The sequence below is a fragment of the Dendropsophus ebraccatus genome, chromosome 9, assembly GCF_027789765.1.
Source record: "Dendropsophus ebraccatus isolate aDenEbr1 chromosome 9, aDenEbr1.pat, whole genome shotgun sequence".
NCBI lineage: Eukaryota > Metazoa > Chordata > Amphibia > Anura > Hylidae > Dendropsophus > Dendropsophus ebraccatus.
Window position 1 is genome coordinate 27399198 of NC_091462.1, and position 18732 is coordinate 27417929.

At 40.8% G+C, this 18732-nt stretch overlaps 1 protein-coding gene across 3 annotated transcripts in view; it reads right to left on the minus strand.

Moving 5' to 3' along the window:
• The window catches only part of KCNH7 (potassium voltage-gated channel subfamily H member 7), a 292320-nt gene that overhangs the window by 54476 nt on the left and 219112 nt on the right, over positions 1–18732 (minus strand). For all 3 annotated transcript variants that reach the window (XM_069985116.1, XM_069985114.1, XM_069985115.1), the window contains one exon: positions 15279–15478. In XM_069985116.1, the coding sequence (XP_069841217.1) occupies positions 15279–15478 (200 nt within the window). The remainder of the gene's footprint in view (positions 1–15278; positions 15479–18732) is intronic.

Consider the following 18732-nt stretch of genomic DNA (forward strand, 5'->3'; position numbering starts at 1 on the left):
AATGCCACCCATAGTATACACTCCGGCCGGGATTACAACTGGCTGCAAGGAAAACTGAGATGTCAGTTTTGTGTGGCCGCTATTCATTGAATAGTGGCCGCGCAGACATGTCAGTTTACACAATGGAGAGTGCGGCTCCGACACACATGGATGCGCCCGCATCCCAATTAAGCACAAATGAAGTTCCCCTGGCCGGTACTGAACCAAGATGAACTTCACTGACAATGGCAGTTCTGTGACATGGCTGGGTCACAACACGGCCGTTGTCATACCTAGTGTAAACTTGTCCTTACAGTGTGATCCCTATCTGTTTTTTTTGTATGTTTATAGCAGGAACCCTATTTTCTAATTTGTATGTTTATAGTGTGATTTTTTGTTTGTTTGTTACTTTTGTATGTTTACAGCAGGATCTCTAGTTGCTTTTTTGCCTTTTTCACAGTGGGATCGTTATTTATTTATTTATTGGTTTGTTTGTATTTTAATTTATGTGACCTTCTTTGTTAGGTCCTATGCACACAGAGCAAGAGTGGCAGAATTCCGCAGTGGAATTGTCCGCCGTGCAATGCCGCCAGCCTCCATGTCATAATGACACTCTAGGCGAGGCTCGCGCGCTGCATCTCTCAGCGCTAAAGAATGAACATGTTCATTATTAAGCGCGGAGAGATGAGCCTCGCAAGCCTACCATAGAGTGTAATTATGACACAGAGGCTGGCGGCATTCCGCTCTTGCTCTGTGTGCACGAGGCCTTAGGGCTGTATTACATGGCACGATAATGAGAGGGAAATGAGTGATAACCTGTCAGGTCAGTACTCACTTCCCCCTCATTCCCCATTCACTGCCTGTAGAGAGCAGGGAGCGGCGAGCAGTGGGAGGGGCCACAGGGAGCAGTGGCAGGGTTGGCCCATTGAAGTCAGCAGCGATCTGCTGACGCTGCTTTTATTACACGGAGTGACCATCGCTTGCATGATCGGGATCTTTCAACACGTTGACAGACAACAATCAGCCAACATCTTTTAACATGTACTAGTATAGCAAATGATTATTGGCCAAGTACAGCCCATAATCGTTTTGCGTAATAGGTATGTTTACAGCAGGGTCATTGTTTGTTTGTTTTTTTGTATGTTTATAGCAGGATCCCTATATGTTACCCTCTATGTTTACAGCAGGATCCCTATATGCTTTTTAGTATGTTTACAGCAGGATTGCTATATGCTATGTGTTATGGTGTTTAATGTTTCAGTACAGCCCAACCTCTTTATTTTATGTTGAATTATTTTATCTCTGCTTGGGTAAGTTTTATTTTCTTTTTCCAAGAATTGATCTAATGTGTGATATTTGGGAAGGATACTTTGTTTGCCATTCATATAGGCTATGTCCCCACAACATCTTGTATGGCAAAATAACAACCTTTTACTTCCAACAGAGGGGGCCGAAAAGTTTACTGCACATTATATATACAATGAATAATAAAACAGTATGCAGTAAGCTCCCAAGTGCCCCCTAGTGGTGGCTTCATACAGTTAGAATGTCATTTAGAGCAGTGTTTTTCTCAACCTGCAGAACACGTACCCCAGGAAATACGCAATGCAGACTGAGGGGGTACATGTGCTTTTTATTAAGCCGCACCTGCAGGGGGCACTACTTTCATTATTTGGACCAGGGATAGGTCACTTCAGTTAGTGCGGTCACTGGAGGCCGCACTGACTGAACTGCAACACTTGTTTAGCTCCTTGCTTCATTAGTGGAACAGCAGAGCACAAGCAGCATCCCTGCTCTTCTAATAAAGTAAGGAGCTGTGGGGATCACCCCAGCCAGCGTGGAGAAGAGGGCAGAAAAGAATCACAAATCCTGCAGTACTGCCTGCTACCTGGGGGGGACATGGAGATTAACTGTGGCCCCCCATGTGTAAATTAAAATGGGGAAATAGGGGGTGTTGCTTAGGGGTGATGGAATCACGGGAGTCTGGAGTCACTTATGTCAGGGGCGGGTTCACGGGTGCCCAGGGGGGCAGAGACCCTAGTCCCTAAACAACAACTGGCTGGTGTTTAGGCCCTGAATGTTATTTGAATGGGGGGAAGGATACTGTATGATAGTGTACAGTACATAGTGGGGGAGGGGGTGGTCCAATATGATACACCCCCCCCCCCCCCCAATCCCAAGCAGGTCCTGGTGCCCATACAGTAACTCGGAACAGCACCCTCCTGTGTCTGGCTGCACAGCGCACAGTATAACATTGCGTGTATCTGCAGCCAGACACAGGAGTGTAGCCTGCATGCCTGGCATGGCACCCAGAGGCCATTGCAATTAAATCGTACTACGTACTACGTACTGGTGCCAACTAGGTGATGTAAATTTTTTTTTAAGGTAGTGGTACATTCGCTTTCATGTTATACTGCGTTAAATTCCCCTGGACACAGGAGAGTGCTGTGTACACCACCGTAACAGTGGGCCCCATTCACTTGCCCATGCATCACCTACACAGGTATACTGTGGCCCACATGTCTCCAATGTTTATATAAAACGGGCTACAACCCCTACAGTGCATAAATTCAATGCAGAATGGTGGGGGATGGATTAATTCTAAGTGTATGCAGCTTTTGGACATTCTTATGTGGATTACAACCCCCATCTGTCATTGCGAATAACTTTTAACATGTCATCAGGTATGTCAAAAATTATTGATTGGAGTGGCGTCCCAACCCAGTCACTGACTGGCTGAGCGGCCAGTCCATCAGCCAGGACAAGCATTTTCCCCCCAAGTTGTGACATCATCACAATTTGGAGAGAAATGCCTTTCAGCAGGGCCATCAGGGATCCAGAAGCCCGGTGGGGTCCCAGCGCGGTGATCTGGAGCTGAGGAAGCATGGGGAGAGGTGAGTTAGTACCCTTGCCTGTGCCCCTGCAATTCCCATGCCCCTCCAATTAAAAGAAAACTGTGGAGGTCAGACTTCTCCTTTAAGCTCTTTATGGGCTTACTTCAGTGGGTGGAGTTACCCTGAGTGTGCGCAAAACAAGTTACCTATAACTGAGTAGGTCCGCCCACTGGACTCTTGTCCAGAATGAACCAACATTTAAATAAGTTACAAGTTCCAATGACTCCTTAACCACAAACATTAATATAAATCTGCTCCGCTCCTCCTACTCTATAGCATGCAGCCAGCAGACTGGAGTGCAGTTTTAACATCCCTTAGGATCCCTTTAACTCCATGGCTATAGAGAGGATTTTTACCATTGCTCCAACTTCTACAAGATTTTCTAATAAACTGCAAACTATGTTGAACTTTAAAACAGCATGGTGTAAAAAGTGAAGGTTCAGAGGTTCTGTAACATAATTCCACTGTGTTACTTGTTCCAGATGTAAATGAAGGCCTATAGATTGTAGCTGCTTCAGAAATGAACATACTGCTTTGGGATGTCTGTCTGCAAGGTCTCTACTTCTTCTTACCATTATGTAATATGCACTAACTACCTGGTACAGTAAAACATACGAAACCCATCATCTGTCAAGTCCAATTCTAATGCTGTAATTCTGTAATGTATTATAATAAATCCCCAATCTAGTGACTTTGATATTATTGCTTAAGGTCTTCTTACACGGCATAATTCTCGGCCCATGTATGGCTGTAAACCAGTGCTGATCCGCAAGATTATAGGCCGCATGAGCGTACTGACCCCCCCCTTCTTATTTTAATGGGATGTATATCTAGATACTCTTACTGCTCCATTCAAATCTATGAGATTACCAAAGAAAAGATGAGTACAGTAGAAAATGTTGGATATTCTGGAGGATTTTTTATTTATTTTTAAAAAGAATCAGGCTCTTAGTCAATAATAATAATAATAATAATAATAATAATAAACTGTATACTTACCCCCCTCATTTCCTTACCACCATAACAGTGTCACCACACCGCACTTCCTTTTGTTGGTGTCAGCACAACGACCTTCTTATTCAGCCAATCAGTGGGTGAGGTCCACCAGCACTGCGGCAACCAATTAGCTGAGCAAGCAGGTCCTTATCAAATAACATGAGGAACTGCAGTGTAGTGGGAACTGACACCATAAAGAGGGAGTCAGGGAGGTAAGTATATATATATTTCTTTCTCTTATTATTTTTCTCCAAAATACCCCTGTAAATCAACACACTGAACAATCACTTCAAAGTCCACCACTGACCATAATACCATCATGAAATATCCTTTCATCCCAATAATAAAACCCTCTTTAGTGTAGATGTAGTGGGATGCGTATTTGACACATGGTTATTTGGCCTATAAAAATTACAAATGTTACAAAAATTGTAAATAACTCAGCGATCTACTACCCTCTTTTAATAAACAGCTACCATGGTATTTTCACCTCTCACGGCTGATTGATTCTACACATTTCAATGCCAACAAAGGTTACAATGATATTTGTAACTAACCTCCATAATTAGACATAGTGGGAGATTATATTTGAAGCATATACATAATTATTTTGCCTGAAGCCAAGTTGCTTGTACTTCTATTTGTTCAGCTCCATTAATGATGCATGAATGTGAATTACAATACCGGCCTATAGTATGTAATAAAATACCTGCTGACGGGTCATATTAATAGTCTACAGAGAAATCGGAAAGGCTGTGTCTGGCAGAGATATAGCCCCTGCACCATAGCTGAGCCCAACCTTCATGGCACCTCAACCACATATAGTGACCTATATCCTTAACCTGCAATAGTGCCACAATAACAAGCATCGCAGTTTGTCATAGATTTATTGGAGTGAAGAAGAACTGCTGTATGTGTCAGCAAATAACATTGTCAAGATCTGTTGCATTGTTTTAATGGGTATGTGTTTTATTCTTATTAATCCAACACATTAAAAGAAACTCTGTCAGTAGGTTTATGGTGTCTATCTAAGGATAGAATAAACTAGTGATAGAGAAGCTGAACAGGATGATGGATCACTTACATCGTTCTGTGCAGCTGATCCAGAGATATCCTCCTGAATAACGTGGACAATAAGTAGTCCTCTCCATTATGTGCATGAGCCCAGTAGTCCTGGATATTCATGAGAAGTAGAAAACTCCGCCCACCTGCTGCTGATTGGCAGTTATCTATCCATGCTGTGTATAGGCAGTCAACTGTCAATCGGCAGCTGGGGGGCAGGGGAGGGGTGCGGCAAGAATCCTATTCTCCTGCATATTAGGAGAACGGCTGAACAAAATTATGTATGTAATACACGATCTGTTCATAATTTCTGTCACTAGTTTTTGCTGCCCTCATATAAAGCGACATAAATCTAGTGAGAGATTCCCTTTTAGGGTAGCTTCACACGTACCGGATCCGCAGCGGATTTCACACTGCAAGTTTTCATTTCACTGCGGATATGTAAGCCGGCCCTCTTCACCCCCCCCCCTTCCCCCCCGCCTGCAGCCCTCGGCCCGGTGCATACATTTCCTGCTTGGCGCCGCGCCTGTGTGTGAGGCTCCCGGTTCCCCTTGCTCCCTATCAGCCAATCAGTGCACAGCAGCAGTGCAAGATGTAAGGATCGTCCAGGCAACACCTGCCGTGCTTCCCACGGCCTCTCCCACTGCTCCTCGCTTGCTGTCTGTGCATGTAATAGTGCCCATCGCCACCTGTTTCCCTCTTATATTATGCTGTGTAATATGGCCTTTAGACTGTATGTTCGGCTCTCTCAACCTAAATTGCTGTCCAATTTTACAAATGCTCTTCTGGATAAATAAGCAAACAATTCCACAGACACCTCCGCAATCATGTAGAAAGTCATCCTGGAAAAGTAGAAGATGCGATATTAATGTGTATTGGTGTAGTATAGAATGTTCTTCAGGTCCCTGTAGATTTACCGTAAAGGTGTCCCAATACTTTCCATATACTGTATGTAAGAGATTAGAGGCTGCAAACAATCTCTATGTCCAGTCATCCTGCAGTCATGTATTGCTGCACTCTATCAGTACTGTCCTACTGCTCTATGGGAAGTGCAAGCTGTGGCTCCAAACAAATTTTATATTGTTTTTTTTTTTTAGACTATTTGTAAAGTTTACCCTTGATAGGTTAGTTACGAACGTCTTCATAACCTTAAGAGGGTTAAAGGATGAATATCACATTATTGCTGCAGGAAAAGTAAAGAAATACCCACTGGGACCACCAGAGACTCAGTGCTGGGACTGCAGGGGAGAGGATAGATGAGTTATGGTTTTTATATTGTTTCATTTACTGCTGTAAAGGTAATTTCTGACTCTCCTGGGAGCACCCCTGTATATAAGCAATTACACCGAAAGCCTAATTCAGTGCTCAGTCCCATCACAGGAGATTGCATGTATTACTGGGTTTTATTTGTGCTCTATGGCCAACAATAGCCCTATTCCCCTATAGATTCATAAGTACATTGTATCAGATAGATAGATAGATAGATAGATAGATAGATAGATAATAGATAGATAGATAGGAGATAGATAGATAGATAGATAGATAGATAGATAGATAGATAGGAGATAGATAGATAGATAGATAGATAGATAGATAGATAGATAGATAGATAGATAGATATCCTGAAGTATAATCAGCAGCACAGTTTCCAGTAGTGGGTGCCAGTGCAAAAATCCTTCAACCACAGGTTTCTCAGTAATATGCAAAGTAGTTTTCACAGCACTCCAGATGAGGTGTAGCAAAGAAAGTGTATTTATTCCAAATAAATCAGCACAGCAAACATATTCAAGTGGCAACGTTTCTGTGGCCTCTCACTACCATTTTCAAGATAGATAGATAGATAGATAGGAGATAGATAGATAGATAGATAGATAGATAGATAGATAGGAGATAGATAGATAGATAGATAGATAGATAGATAGATAGATAGGAGATAGATAGATAGATAGATAGGAGATAGATAGATAGGAGATAGATAGATAGATAGGAGATAGATAGATAGATAGATAGATAGATAGATAGATAGGTAGATAGATAGATAGATAGATAGATAGATAGATAGGAGATAGATAGATAGATAGATAGATAGATAGATAGATAGATAGGAGATAGATAGATAGAAACAGGAGATGCTTGATAATGACCTCGTGAGGAGGTTGAAACGTCGCATCTTTTGTATCTTTTGTACTTTTGTACTAATAAATCACATTTTTTACCACCTATGCTGGCGTGCTGAGGAATATCTGGACATGGATAGATAGATAGATAGATAGATAGATAGATAGATAGATAGATAAATAGATGATAGATAGATAGATAGATAGATAGGAGATAGATTGGAGATAGATAGGAAATAGATAGATAGGAGATAGATAGGAGATAGATAGATAGATAGATAGATAGATAGATAGGAGATAGATAGATAGATTGATAGATAGATAGACAAATAGATAAATAAATAGATAGATCAATAGATAGGAGATAGATCGATATCTAGATAATAGATACATAAATAGATAATAGATAGATGATAGACAGATAATAGATAGATAGATAGATAGTAGATACATAGATAGATACATAGATGATAAATAAATAGATAGATAGATAGATAGATAGATAGATAGATAGATAGATAGATAGATAGATAGAATAGAGATGCTTTATTGCTGCATTTGCTTTGTATGTTCTGGGATCCCAGGCCAAAGGAATCACTTCATATAGCACCACTACACTGAATCTTTAAAGTGCTGCTTTCTTTCTATCTGCTTATCTATCTATCTATCTATCTATCTATCTATCTATCTATCTTCTATCTATCTATCTATCTATCTATCTATCTATCTATCTATCTCTTTATTTATCTATATTTCTTTCATTGATAAGGTCAAAGAAAAACAGGTCCATCATTTACATTTTATAATCCCATGGTTTTTACCCAGAAAGAGCCAAAATCCCCTAGGAAAACTAACCCTTCCTTGTTGATCAGAATAAATCAGCATTTCCCCCTCCTGAATTTACATAACAAGATCTGTACCACAATAAGACTAGATAGGATCTCCTGTATAATATGATTGTGCCTCTGAGTAGTTGTCTCTTCCTCCACACACAAGTGAGGGGCCACGGTGACCCACTCGGGGCTCAGATACACAATGTAGAAGAGTTTGTTATCATTGCAAATGTTACCATGAGTTTTCTTATACAATGGTTTCATGCAGTTCAGACATTAGCAAGGTGCATGCAATCTGCTTTTATGTCAGAATATACAATTTATGGTCTTTTCTCTTTTTTATAAAATACAAGCCATCTTGTAAGAATCCCTTGATAACATTCACTAGACATAGGTAAAAGTCTCCATATATTTCCTGCAGAAAAATTTAACTACTGTTTTCTATCATCAACTGTGGCTACTAATAGATTGGGGAGTGTTGGCCTAATGTCGCAATGTCGTCTTCATGAATAATTGTATATTCCCTCCCCTCAAAGTGAAGGATGATATATGTGGAAGTGCCCAATGGTCCCACTGGGGAACATAATAGCACTCATATGTGAAAGTGGTTATCCCAAGATTTAATGACCTGATTGGCGGGGGTCCGATTAATGGAACCTACAGTGATCACAAGAACATAGGTCAATTGTCCTCCAAGTGAATGGTGCAAAACTCTGCAAAGTCCAAAAACCCAACAGTGACTAGAGCAATGGCCGAGCATGTGTGCTGCTGCTCCCCCATTCCCACAGGGGGAATTCAACCTCCATTGCTGGGATTCATAGGAGTCCCACTGGTCGGACTCCATTATCCCCTATATTTTGGATAGGGGATGAGTTTTAATTGTGGGGTAAGACTGGGTTCACACTATGTTTCTGTAGTCTGTTTAATGTATACATTTTATGAAGAAAAAAACAAAAAGATGCAAAAACAGATTTTTGTGCAATTTGGATCTTTTTTTTTTCCATTGACATCCATTATAAATGAATGCGGATCAACACGGATGCGTTTTTTTTTTTTCCTTTTAATATACACAAAAACATGGTTGACCATGGTTAAAAGTAACCATTTAAAAACAGATTTTTTATTAAACGGACTGCAAAAACGCAGCGTGAACCTAGCCTTACCCCTTTCTTACTGCACATAGCAAAATTTTTTGGAGGCTGTGTGATGGCACCATAGTATAGTATGTCGGAAAGATAAGATATAATAATACATGGCAACTTTTTTAAAGTAAAAAAACAAAAAAAAAACTGTGTACCTCCTTATGATATCAGAGGTACAAGAAGGCATGTAGAAGTTAAGGTTGCTCCTGATGTGCCAGGTTACAGTATGCTGTTACCAGCAATTGTTGGCTTGTAAGTTTACTGGCAAAAAAGTTGTAATATCCTGATGCCAAATATGTTTCCATTAGGCTCTGGAAACCTTTACCTTCTCTGTGAATGTTATAATGAACTATGTTATTAGAAACCTTGTATTATACTTATCATATGGTCCCATAACACACATATCTTATATAATAGGTGAACATCTTCAGAGGCTTTTCTTTTCTTATTTCTGGGTACGTAACAAAGCATGCACAATGCAGTATGATAATAACAGTAGAATGGCGTATAGTAACCCATTACCAACATGGCCTTTAGTATAATTTGAGTGAATGCATAGTATATAATGTAAATTTCCACCCACAAAATGGTGAAGGCCGTTTAGATGCGGGAGAGAGGTTAAGTTCATTCTATACTTTTGCCTTTGGATACCAATCACAATGGTGGGTGACAGAAGGCATCACATGTCTCCCGTAAATGGGGGTACACATGAGCGATGCCGATGGGTAATTGTACATGCAGTGTCAGCAGCCATAGGGAAAGGAGAATCAGAAAGGCTAGTGCACAGGAAAACAGCAATGTGTCTATAGATACAGTCAATGAAGCATTCCTTGTAGGGCTCATGCATACAATGGTGCACTAAATCATACTATACCCTGCAGATTGTATAGGTCAGTACTGTCTGCCATATAAAATATACCAATATATAACACCAAGTTGCAGGATGTTTTAAGCTCCGCCCCTGTTTTAATTTTAAATCCTCCATTTAAACAAACTGACCATAAGCTCCACCCCTTTATCAACAGCTTGTGCCTATAGGCAGCTCTGGCAGAAGGATGTTTATATGGAAATTATGCATATGTTAATTAGGTGATCACAGTGTGGCGAAAGTGGAGGATACCCAGATAGTTGTAAGAGTGAACACTTTATAACGATAGATATGGCCAAGGTCTAATAACTAGGTGGCATCTAAGGCACCAAATAATCTTAAAGGTGAATCCAACACTGATTTGACCATTCACATTAAATTAGAGTTGGCTGAACCAACACATTTTCTGAGACCAGTTGACTTTCTGTAAATGGTGGTCCACCAATGGTGGTCTAATACATTGGTGGCATCAAAGGAGCCAGATAATCTGTGCCTACAAGCCCCTTAAAGGTAAATCCAGTACTCATCTGGTCAAACACATAAGATTGTAATTGGCTAAACCAACAAATCTTCTGAGACCAGTTGACTTTCTGTAAATGGTGGTCTACCAATGGCGGCCTAATAAATTGGTGGCATCTAAGACGCCAGATAATCAGTGCCTACAGGCCCCTTAAAGGAAAATCTAGCACTCATCTGGTCAAACACATTAGATTATAGTTGGCTGAACCAACACTATTTAACCAGTTGACCTTCTGTAAATAGTGGTCTACCAACTCTCTTCCGAGACAGAGAAGGATCGGGCCGACTGAATCTCAACTGTCTTTTTTTTTTTTTTTTTCTTTTATTCAGTACACACATGGCCGGGGCCATATAGATCTTGCAGGATAGGGTTCAGGGGCACCAAATTATGTCTCTTCTATAGAAGGCTTCATTGGAGTTCAATGATGTAAGTTTCCAAAAAAATCACATAGGAGAAAGCTTATACAATGAATGTGAGACACTTTTGCACTTGTCATGGTTTATCTAGAATTTTATTGAATGCAATGAACAATAACCTGTTTTCCTGTGCTCTAGTGCTCTAAGATGTTGCCTCTGATTGTTATTGAACGTCACCATCCACCACGTTGGGCTGGCTACCGGAAATATATCAGCTTTCTTATATTTCACATTCAGGCTCAAACATTCTACTTCTATGTTCTCACTTCAGTTCATGCAAAGGAATGAAACAAAGTACAAGGAATAACACATGACCCCCGTCAAAGAGGTATGCAACCATATCACACTTAAAGAAAGTTATATGAAATACCTCCTGTTCTTACCGGCGGTGTTGTTAGTCCAGGAGACAGGGGTCGAGGCAGGCACAAAAGAGATAAATCTATTATAAGTATGTTAGCATAAAGGCAACATGAATATCTCTAGACAAGTAGCTATACTTATACAAGTAATGCAGATGTGACCTCTACTATTAGTCATTTACAGCAAGTAATGTTTCAGTATACTATACATGCAGAGTGTTGGCATGCTGAGGAAGGCTTGGTGCTCTCTTGGTCATTTTTATATGAAACATTCAACATTATAGATTTCTTCATAAATTAGAGTTATACATGTAATACTGGGTTCATACTACTTTTTTGCAATCCGTTTTTGCAAAAACACATGGAAAAACGAATGAATTTGTGTGCATCTGTTTCGATCCGTTTTTCCATTGACTTCCATTATAAAAAAAAGAAAAAACGGATCAAAATGCATCTCTTTTTTTTTTACGCACACAACTGACAACTGACCTTATGACTACTGGCCTTTTGATCCGTTTTTTTTTTTTTATGGAAGTCAATGGAAAAAAAAAATGTTTTTCCACCATTTCCCCCCCCCAAAAAAACGGATGAAAAAAGGGGGTTGCAAAAAGGTAGTGTGAATCCAGCCCAAGTCCTTGAGTTGTCTTTGATCTGGCTATTTATTTTGATGTTCTACACCAGGGATGGGGAGCCTTTGGCTCTTGAACTGTTGCAAAACTACAGTTCCCATCAAAGCTTAGGCCGTCCAGGCATAATGGTAATTGTAGTTTTGCAACAGCTGTAGGGTTGAAGGTTCCTCATCCTTGTTCTACATGGATAACATTTACTGAGCGATGTCCACGATCTGCAGCCATTTCGGAGTCTATGACGTTTATCCCTCAGATTACCATAGACTATGAAAGCATTGCAAGGAGTATTAGTAAGGCTGTATCACTCTTCAGTGTATGGAAACCTGAGTTGAGAGAGTAATGACTGTGATCAGTAGATATCCCTCAGCATCTGGCCATAGACATTTAATGAAGGTCTATTCGTAAAGCGTGAATTTGACTTTTTTGGCTAATTTTTTCATGACGGCAAATAAACAGCCAATACATGTGAACCAGTAATTTTTGGGGCAAAGTTATGCAGGTTTGGCCAATCATTTACCAATTTGATGATTTAAAAATTAATAGTAAAACAAATGTTTAATCTGCTATGCTGGTGACCTATCTTGTTGTAATGTATATGACCAGCTTTACCCATGTTGGAGACAACTCAGAAGTAGAATATCTACCAATTTTAAAAGTTCTACTTTTTCAACATGCTGTTAGACTATTTTCTAAAAATGCATACTCTAGTAAATCAATCAATCCAGGTTAAACCTAAAAGAAACATATCGCCGACTTTTCCCTGTTGGCCACCTGCAAAGGTAGCCATATTGGATAAACTTCCAGTTGGCTCTTGGAGATCACCTCAATCAGCAGGGATGGCTCTTGTAGTGCCAGAAAGCTTCTATCTTCTGAGCTTCCATATATATATATTTTTTAATCTTTACTGTATGTCATGGTCATGGAAAAAAGGTGGTTTGAGTGAAACCATGGTCAAGTTTTCAATTCTAGAATGTAACAAAATTCGACAAATACTCGACCTTAAATAAATTAACACATTGGACTTTCCTGACAATGCCAATGGACATAATTATACTATAATCCTTTATACAGCCTCCGGAGAGCCTGTGTGGAGCTGACTAGGGCGTGCCTCTGTAGTTGTAAATATATGTTAGCTGGGTTGGGCACCACTAAAGACTTTAATGTGTTCTGCCCCACTAAACATCTAGCTATGCATCTGGTTGATGGCCATACCATAGATACATTCATTAGAGTGGGGACTGAGACTTTCCTTTCCAGCTTATGGGGGTGGGGGGCTTAAAGGGAGCTAGCCATGTCGTTCATGGAATATAAACCCCCTACCCCAGTACTTATAGCTGCCAGGTTATGTTCCCCGATAGTTTACAGTGGGATATAATTTTCTAAATATCATTCCACCCTCCTCCCAGACATTCATATGTGATTAGTACCCTGAGTGCTGGGCTTTGCATGGAGTTCCCAGCACTCATGGTGCCAATCAAGCGTGAGTGGCTGAGAAGAGGGTGGAGGTAGCGTGACAACATGCCACTGTTGCTCCCCCTCTCTGGCAACTTACCAGCTGCCAGTCACCCGTCCAGAGTGTAAGCCAAACCCTGTACTTTATTCAAGGATGGTCTGGGAGGTGGGGTTAAGTGAAGAGTCATATCAGGCTGTGGCTTTTGAGCAGATTAGCCCCACCTCCTTGACACCTCGGCTGAGAAAGGAGACAAAGTTCTTTCCTACAGCTGTAAGGTAACAGGATGTTTTATTCTACTGCACTGACTTTTATTCATTCATTATAATTTTTTTTTTTTGCACAATAAAAGTACAAAAAAATACTCATTGCAGAAATGAAATGAAGAAACTATTTAGTAGTTTGTATTGGCCGATTTTGACCAAACTGTGAAAGTCAATGAGTGGCTGCAGCAACCTATGCCTAGTGCATTAGTGACACCACCGGGGGGGGGGCACTCCCCCCAGAGATTCCACCCAAGTTTATAATATACAAACAACAGTTCAAGAGGAGTAACAAACAACAATGTATAATGTCAGGCATTCTTCAAGTATAATAAAAATGCCTTTTTACAGTATTCCAGACTTCTAAGTACAGCAATTGTGACAAAAGAAAAGATGATATGTTGGAACGGAATCCATACTTGATAACATATAATTATGTGTAGCTATACTTGTATATGGAATCTGCTTATATTACCTGTGGTTTCCTTTACTGCAGTACAGGTTTTCCCAGATAACAGCAATAGTGGGAAAAGTAAAGAGTCCCCTGTACTCAGCGTAGTGGTGCCCAGAAGGGTACCCCCCTCAGAGAGGTGAAGGGAAAATGATACCTCCTTGTCTGGACTAAGGGTACACGCATACTACGGAATCCCGATGGAAAACCCATTGCGGATTCCACAGCTTGCACCTGCTTGTGGATTCCACAGCTCGCACCTGGCGGCCATGCGCATTTTTGCCCATGCCATAGACTCCATTCTATGCATGGACGGATTCTGCCATCCCTCCAAAGAATGAACCTGTTCACCAAAGTCCGCGAGCGGGTGCAAGCTGCGGAATCCGCTATAGGTTTTCCTTCTGGATTCCGTAATGTGCACGTACCCTAACACTGACTTAAAATGGTGACTTGATTGAGGGTCAAAAGTTCCTTTCCAGCCAGTATAACATGATACACTTAAGATGCATATAAAACATATATCACTTGCAACATTTTAACATATCCTGCAAAAATAGAGTGATTGATTAAGGAGCTGTGGGTCCACTCTGGCCCAGGACCCCCAGACACTACCCATATCCCCAAACAGTCACTGTGCCCAGTCTCATGGAAATAGTAATACAATTATACATATACCCTGACAGAGCATAGTCATGGTTTATCTTTATGAGGCAGCCCCTTTAAGGGTTCCCTTGGAGGTCTTTTGATCCTATAACCACCAATACCTCTTTCTGGTTCCCATACCATTCTAGGACATGTGAACAATCCATTTATGCTTGTCTTAACTGACTGGTGTAAACATAATGTAGACTGTAATTTTTTTTTCTTTTAAGTGAACCGGTCAACTGGAAAGTGCCGACAGTGTCACATAGTTGTTGGGGAAAGAATACACATATAACCTTTCATTTAGTTTTCTGTGACTGCAATGTGCTAAAAATACTGCTTTATATTGAAGTGAAGTGCCAAAGAGGCGTGACCCTGGGAGTTCTGAGCTGGGCCACACCTCTTTGTCACTTTCCTGCAGCTTAAAACAGTATTTTTTCGCACATTGCAATCACAGAAAGCTAAATTAAAGGTATCCTTTCCCGAAGAACTACAGTATGTTACATTATCATCACTTAAGTACAATATTTCCAGGTGACAGATTCACTTTAAGTTAAATATTTTAGTGTGTAAACCATATTTGCCTTTTACATAACACAAACGTACAATGCTATAGTAATGCAATGGGGATACATTTGGAAAACATTAGTGGCATACCATATTCATGTCAATTCCATTGGTGTAGGTCCACGCATGCTGAAAGTACTCTTCAAGCCTCTGACGTAAAGGATTAGGAATTTGGTGAAATCTTATGAATTCTTTTACTCGAAGCATTTGCATGTGGTACCGCGCTGTTCCTGAATACAATCTTTGGATTATTGCAGACACATTTCCAAAAATACTCGCATACATTAATGCTGGATTGAAAAGAAACAGAAATATTATTAGGTGAGCAAATAAATGCTATCAAATAACAAACACACCAAAAAATTTAAAAATACATGAAGCAAAAAACTTACCTGAAAGAAATTTTTAAAGACGAAATGATTTGATATTTTACTTTTTATACTCAAACCTACATATGTAGACTCTTAAAGGGAACACACTATGAATTCAATGTTATGTTTATATTTGCCAATCAGCCATAATATTAGAACCAATGACAGATGAATGACCAATGACGCTCATCTGCAGTGCCTTCAGAAGGCAGGATGAATCGAGCAGCCCTACTGTAAGGATGATCACTGTATCATTTGTGTGCCTCTCTAACTCTATTGCTATTGGCCTCAAAGCTACTGTATACACAGGAAGATGTGCGGCCAATATCAATGGATTTTGAAGCCCGCACAAAAGATGTGATCAGCTGAAAATGGGGAATTTTCCCAGTCCTGAGCTGATCGCTGTCACTTTTACACAGGCCCATTATCGGCCAAAGGAGCATTTCTAGCAATGCTACTGGATGATTGTCAGCCCAAGAAAAGGCTCTTAAGTAGTAAAAATGACCAAGTCTTAGGATTTCAACAACTTTGACAAGGGCCAAACTGTAATGGTTAGATGACTGGGAAAGACTCCAAACTGGGTAAGTCTCCAAAATGGCCAGTCTTGTTGATGGTTCATACCAAAAGTTGTGACAAGTAGTGATCTGGGGAGTGAGTCATTGGTGCCCAAGGCTCACTTATACATTTGGGGAGAGAAGACTGTGAGGTTTTATCCCACAGGAGAGTCACCAAAGTACAAACTGCTGAAAAACTTAAAATTAGTGTTGCTATATTGACAAGTTATGCCCTAACCACAGTATTGTGCATAAGGCATAGGTAGAGGTATGACCTCTGGCCTCGAGAACAGGGACCTCAAAATCCAAGTGGTGGGCTGTGCATATGCACAGCTGCACCGCTCCTTTTTCCTATGGAGCTGCCGAAGACAACCAAAAGCTCTACATCCAGTAGGGATTACGTGCTCTGGATTGCAGCCGGCCCCATTGGTCAGACTCCCGACAATCTCTTACATACTGTGGATAGGGCACAACTTGTGAAGATGGGAAACCCCTTCATTGTGTAGACAATGCTGCTTTGGTGGCACAAGGGTGACCTACACAAAATTAAGCAAGAAGTTTAAATGTTATGGCTAGTTAGCATGTATCTGGATATTATAGTTCTAGTGTCCCACCCTGAGCACAGGCCTACTGAACCGAACTGCCGTGAGCTCAGGTCAGAAGACTTGCACTTCAGTTCTGTAATACACCTATAATATACGTATTACACTTGTATGAAACTGAGGTAAAAAATCACTAAAAGTTTGGCTGGGAAGAGTAAGGGTCCTGTTACACGGGCCAACTACAGCTCAATCAGTGTAGTTTACTGGACCTATTGGACGGCCCAATAATCGAGCAGTAAGGGCTGCATGGACATCGTTAGCAATGTCCATGCAGCCCTTGCCCAAACACCTGATACCTTACCTATCCCGGCTCCCAGTCTTCTCTCCTGTGCTCTGCAGCTTTCCGGTCACAGTGTCAGCAGCGCCTGAGAGGCTTTCAGCTGACAGGCCCCTCAGCCAATCACAGGGCAGGACCGCTGCGGCCTGTGATTGGCTTAGCGGCCTGTCAGCTGACAGGCCGCTCCGCAGCTGCAGTCACCAGGACTGGGAAGCTGCGGAAAAAAGGAGAGAAGACCGAGAGTAGGGAGAGGTAAGGTATCAGGTGTTTGGGCAATCGTCAGCCATGAATCAATATTATAATTAGCAATGCGCGGTCGCTGCCCGACAATTTTAAGTCCTGGCCTAAACCAACTATCAGCCAAGGATCGTTGCATCGGCTGATCATTGTTTCTATTACACGGAGCCTGATTTGGTCGATTATCGCTTAGTGTAATAGGGCCCTAAGTAAGATAGTATTAAGAAATGTTTATTGGATAGTGCTGGACAGGCAAGGATTTCATTGTGTTGGCTGAAACATATGTGTGTTTTGACCCCAGAAAATATAATCCTGAGTCAATCAATAACTCGATCAATCAATCAATCAATCAATCAATCAATCTCTTTATATCTGTTAAGGTACATTAATTCTTTTTAAAAAGTATCTCAGAGACGGAGACATGTCCATAGACTCATACAGTCTCCAGGGATGGATAGAATATTGTTCCGCCCTAGAGACCAAGCAGTGATTACAAGATTTACACAAAGCTTAGCCCAAATAAATCCCACAATTACCAAGGACTAAAACTCCTTGTGACAATCAACGTACAGCATGTGATTCTCTTTGAAGCCCGTGCCAACTTTTGAGGTAAAACATGTAATATTCTCCTGATATTTCTACTAATGAAACCTATTTCTAGATCATTAGTCATGGCGAGTTACCTTCAGAGACGTGAAGACCTTAGAAACCTGACAGAGCTAATTAGCAGTTGGTTTCGAGGTCTCACTGGGGAGAATTATAGATCACCCTCTTCCACTTAAGCAACAATTATCAAGGTTGGATATCATCACAAGTCCAAAAAGTGCAACGGCAGTGAAAGGATAGAAGCCAACTGATTTTAAATTGATAATCCTAATGAGAAAAGTGGGAGTTCTAGGCTTGTTTTATAACCTCACAATTAATTTCCTGTCCGATACGACATGGATGAACAGTGACTTGTCTTTTCCTTTAGGCCAATTGTCCAGTTAAAGGCAACATTTCCCCGCTTAATTCTTGATTTAAAGTGCAAAAACTATAAATGGTCAATCTAAAGTATCCATTACCTGTTGATCTACTATATTGACATTCCAACTAATTTAAAGGATAAGTCCAGCAAACTTTTTTTTTTATTAAAGTATTATATTGCCCCCCAAAAGTTATACAAATAACCAATATGCACTTATTAGGGGAAATGCTTATAAAGTGCTTTTTTTCCCTGCACTTACTACTGCATCAAGGCTTCACTTCCTGGATAACATGGTGATGTCACTTCCTGGATAACATGGTGATGTCACTTCCTAGATAACATGATGATGTCACGCCCCAACTCCCAGAGCTGTGCGGGCTGTAGCTGCTGGAGAGGATGATGGCAGGGGGACACTGAGGGACACTGAGCATCTTTCTGCTATTATCCTCTCCAGCAGCCACAGTCCGCACAGCTCTGGGAGTCGGGGCGTGACATCACCATGTTATCCAGGAAGTGACATCACCATGTTATCCAGG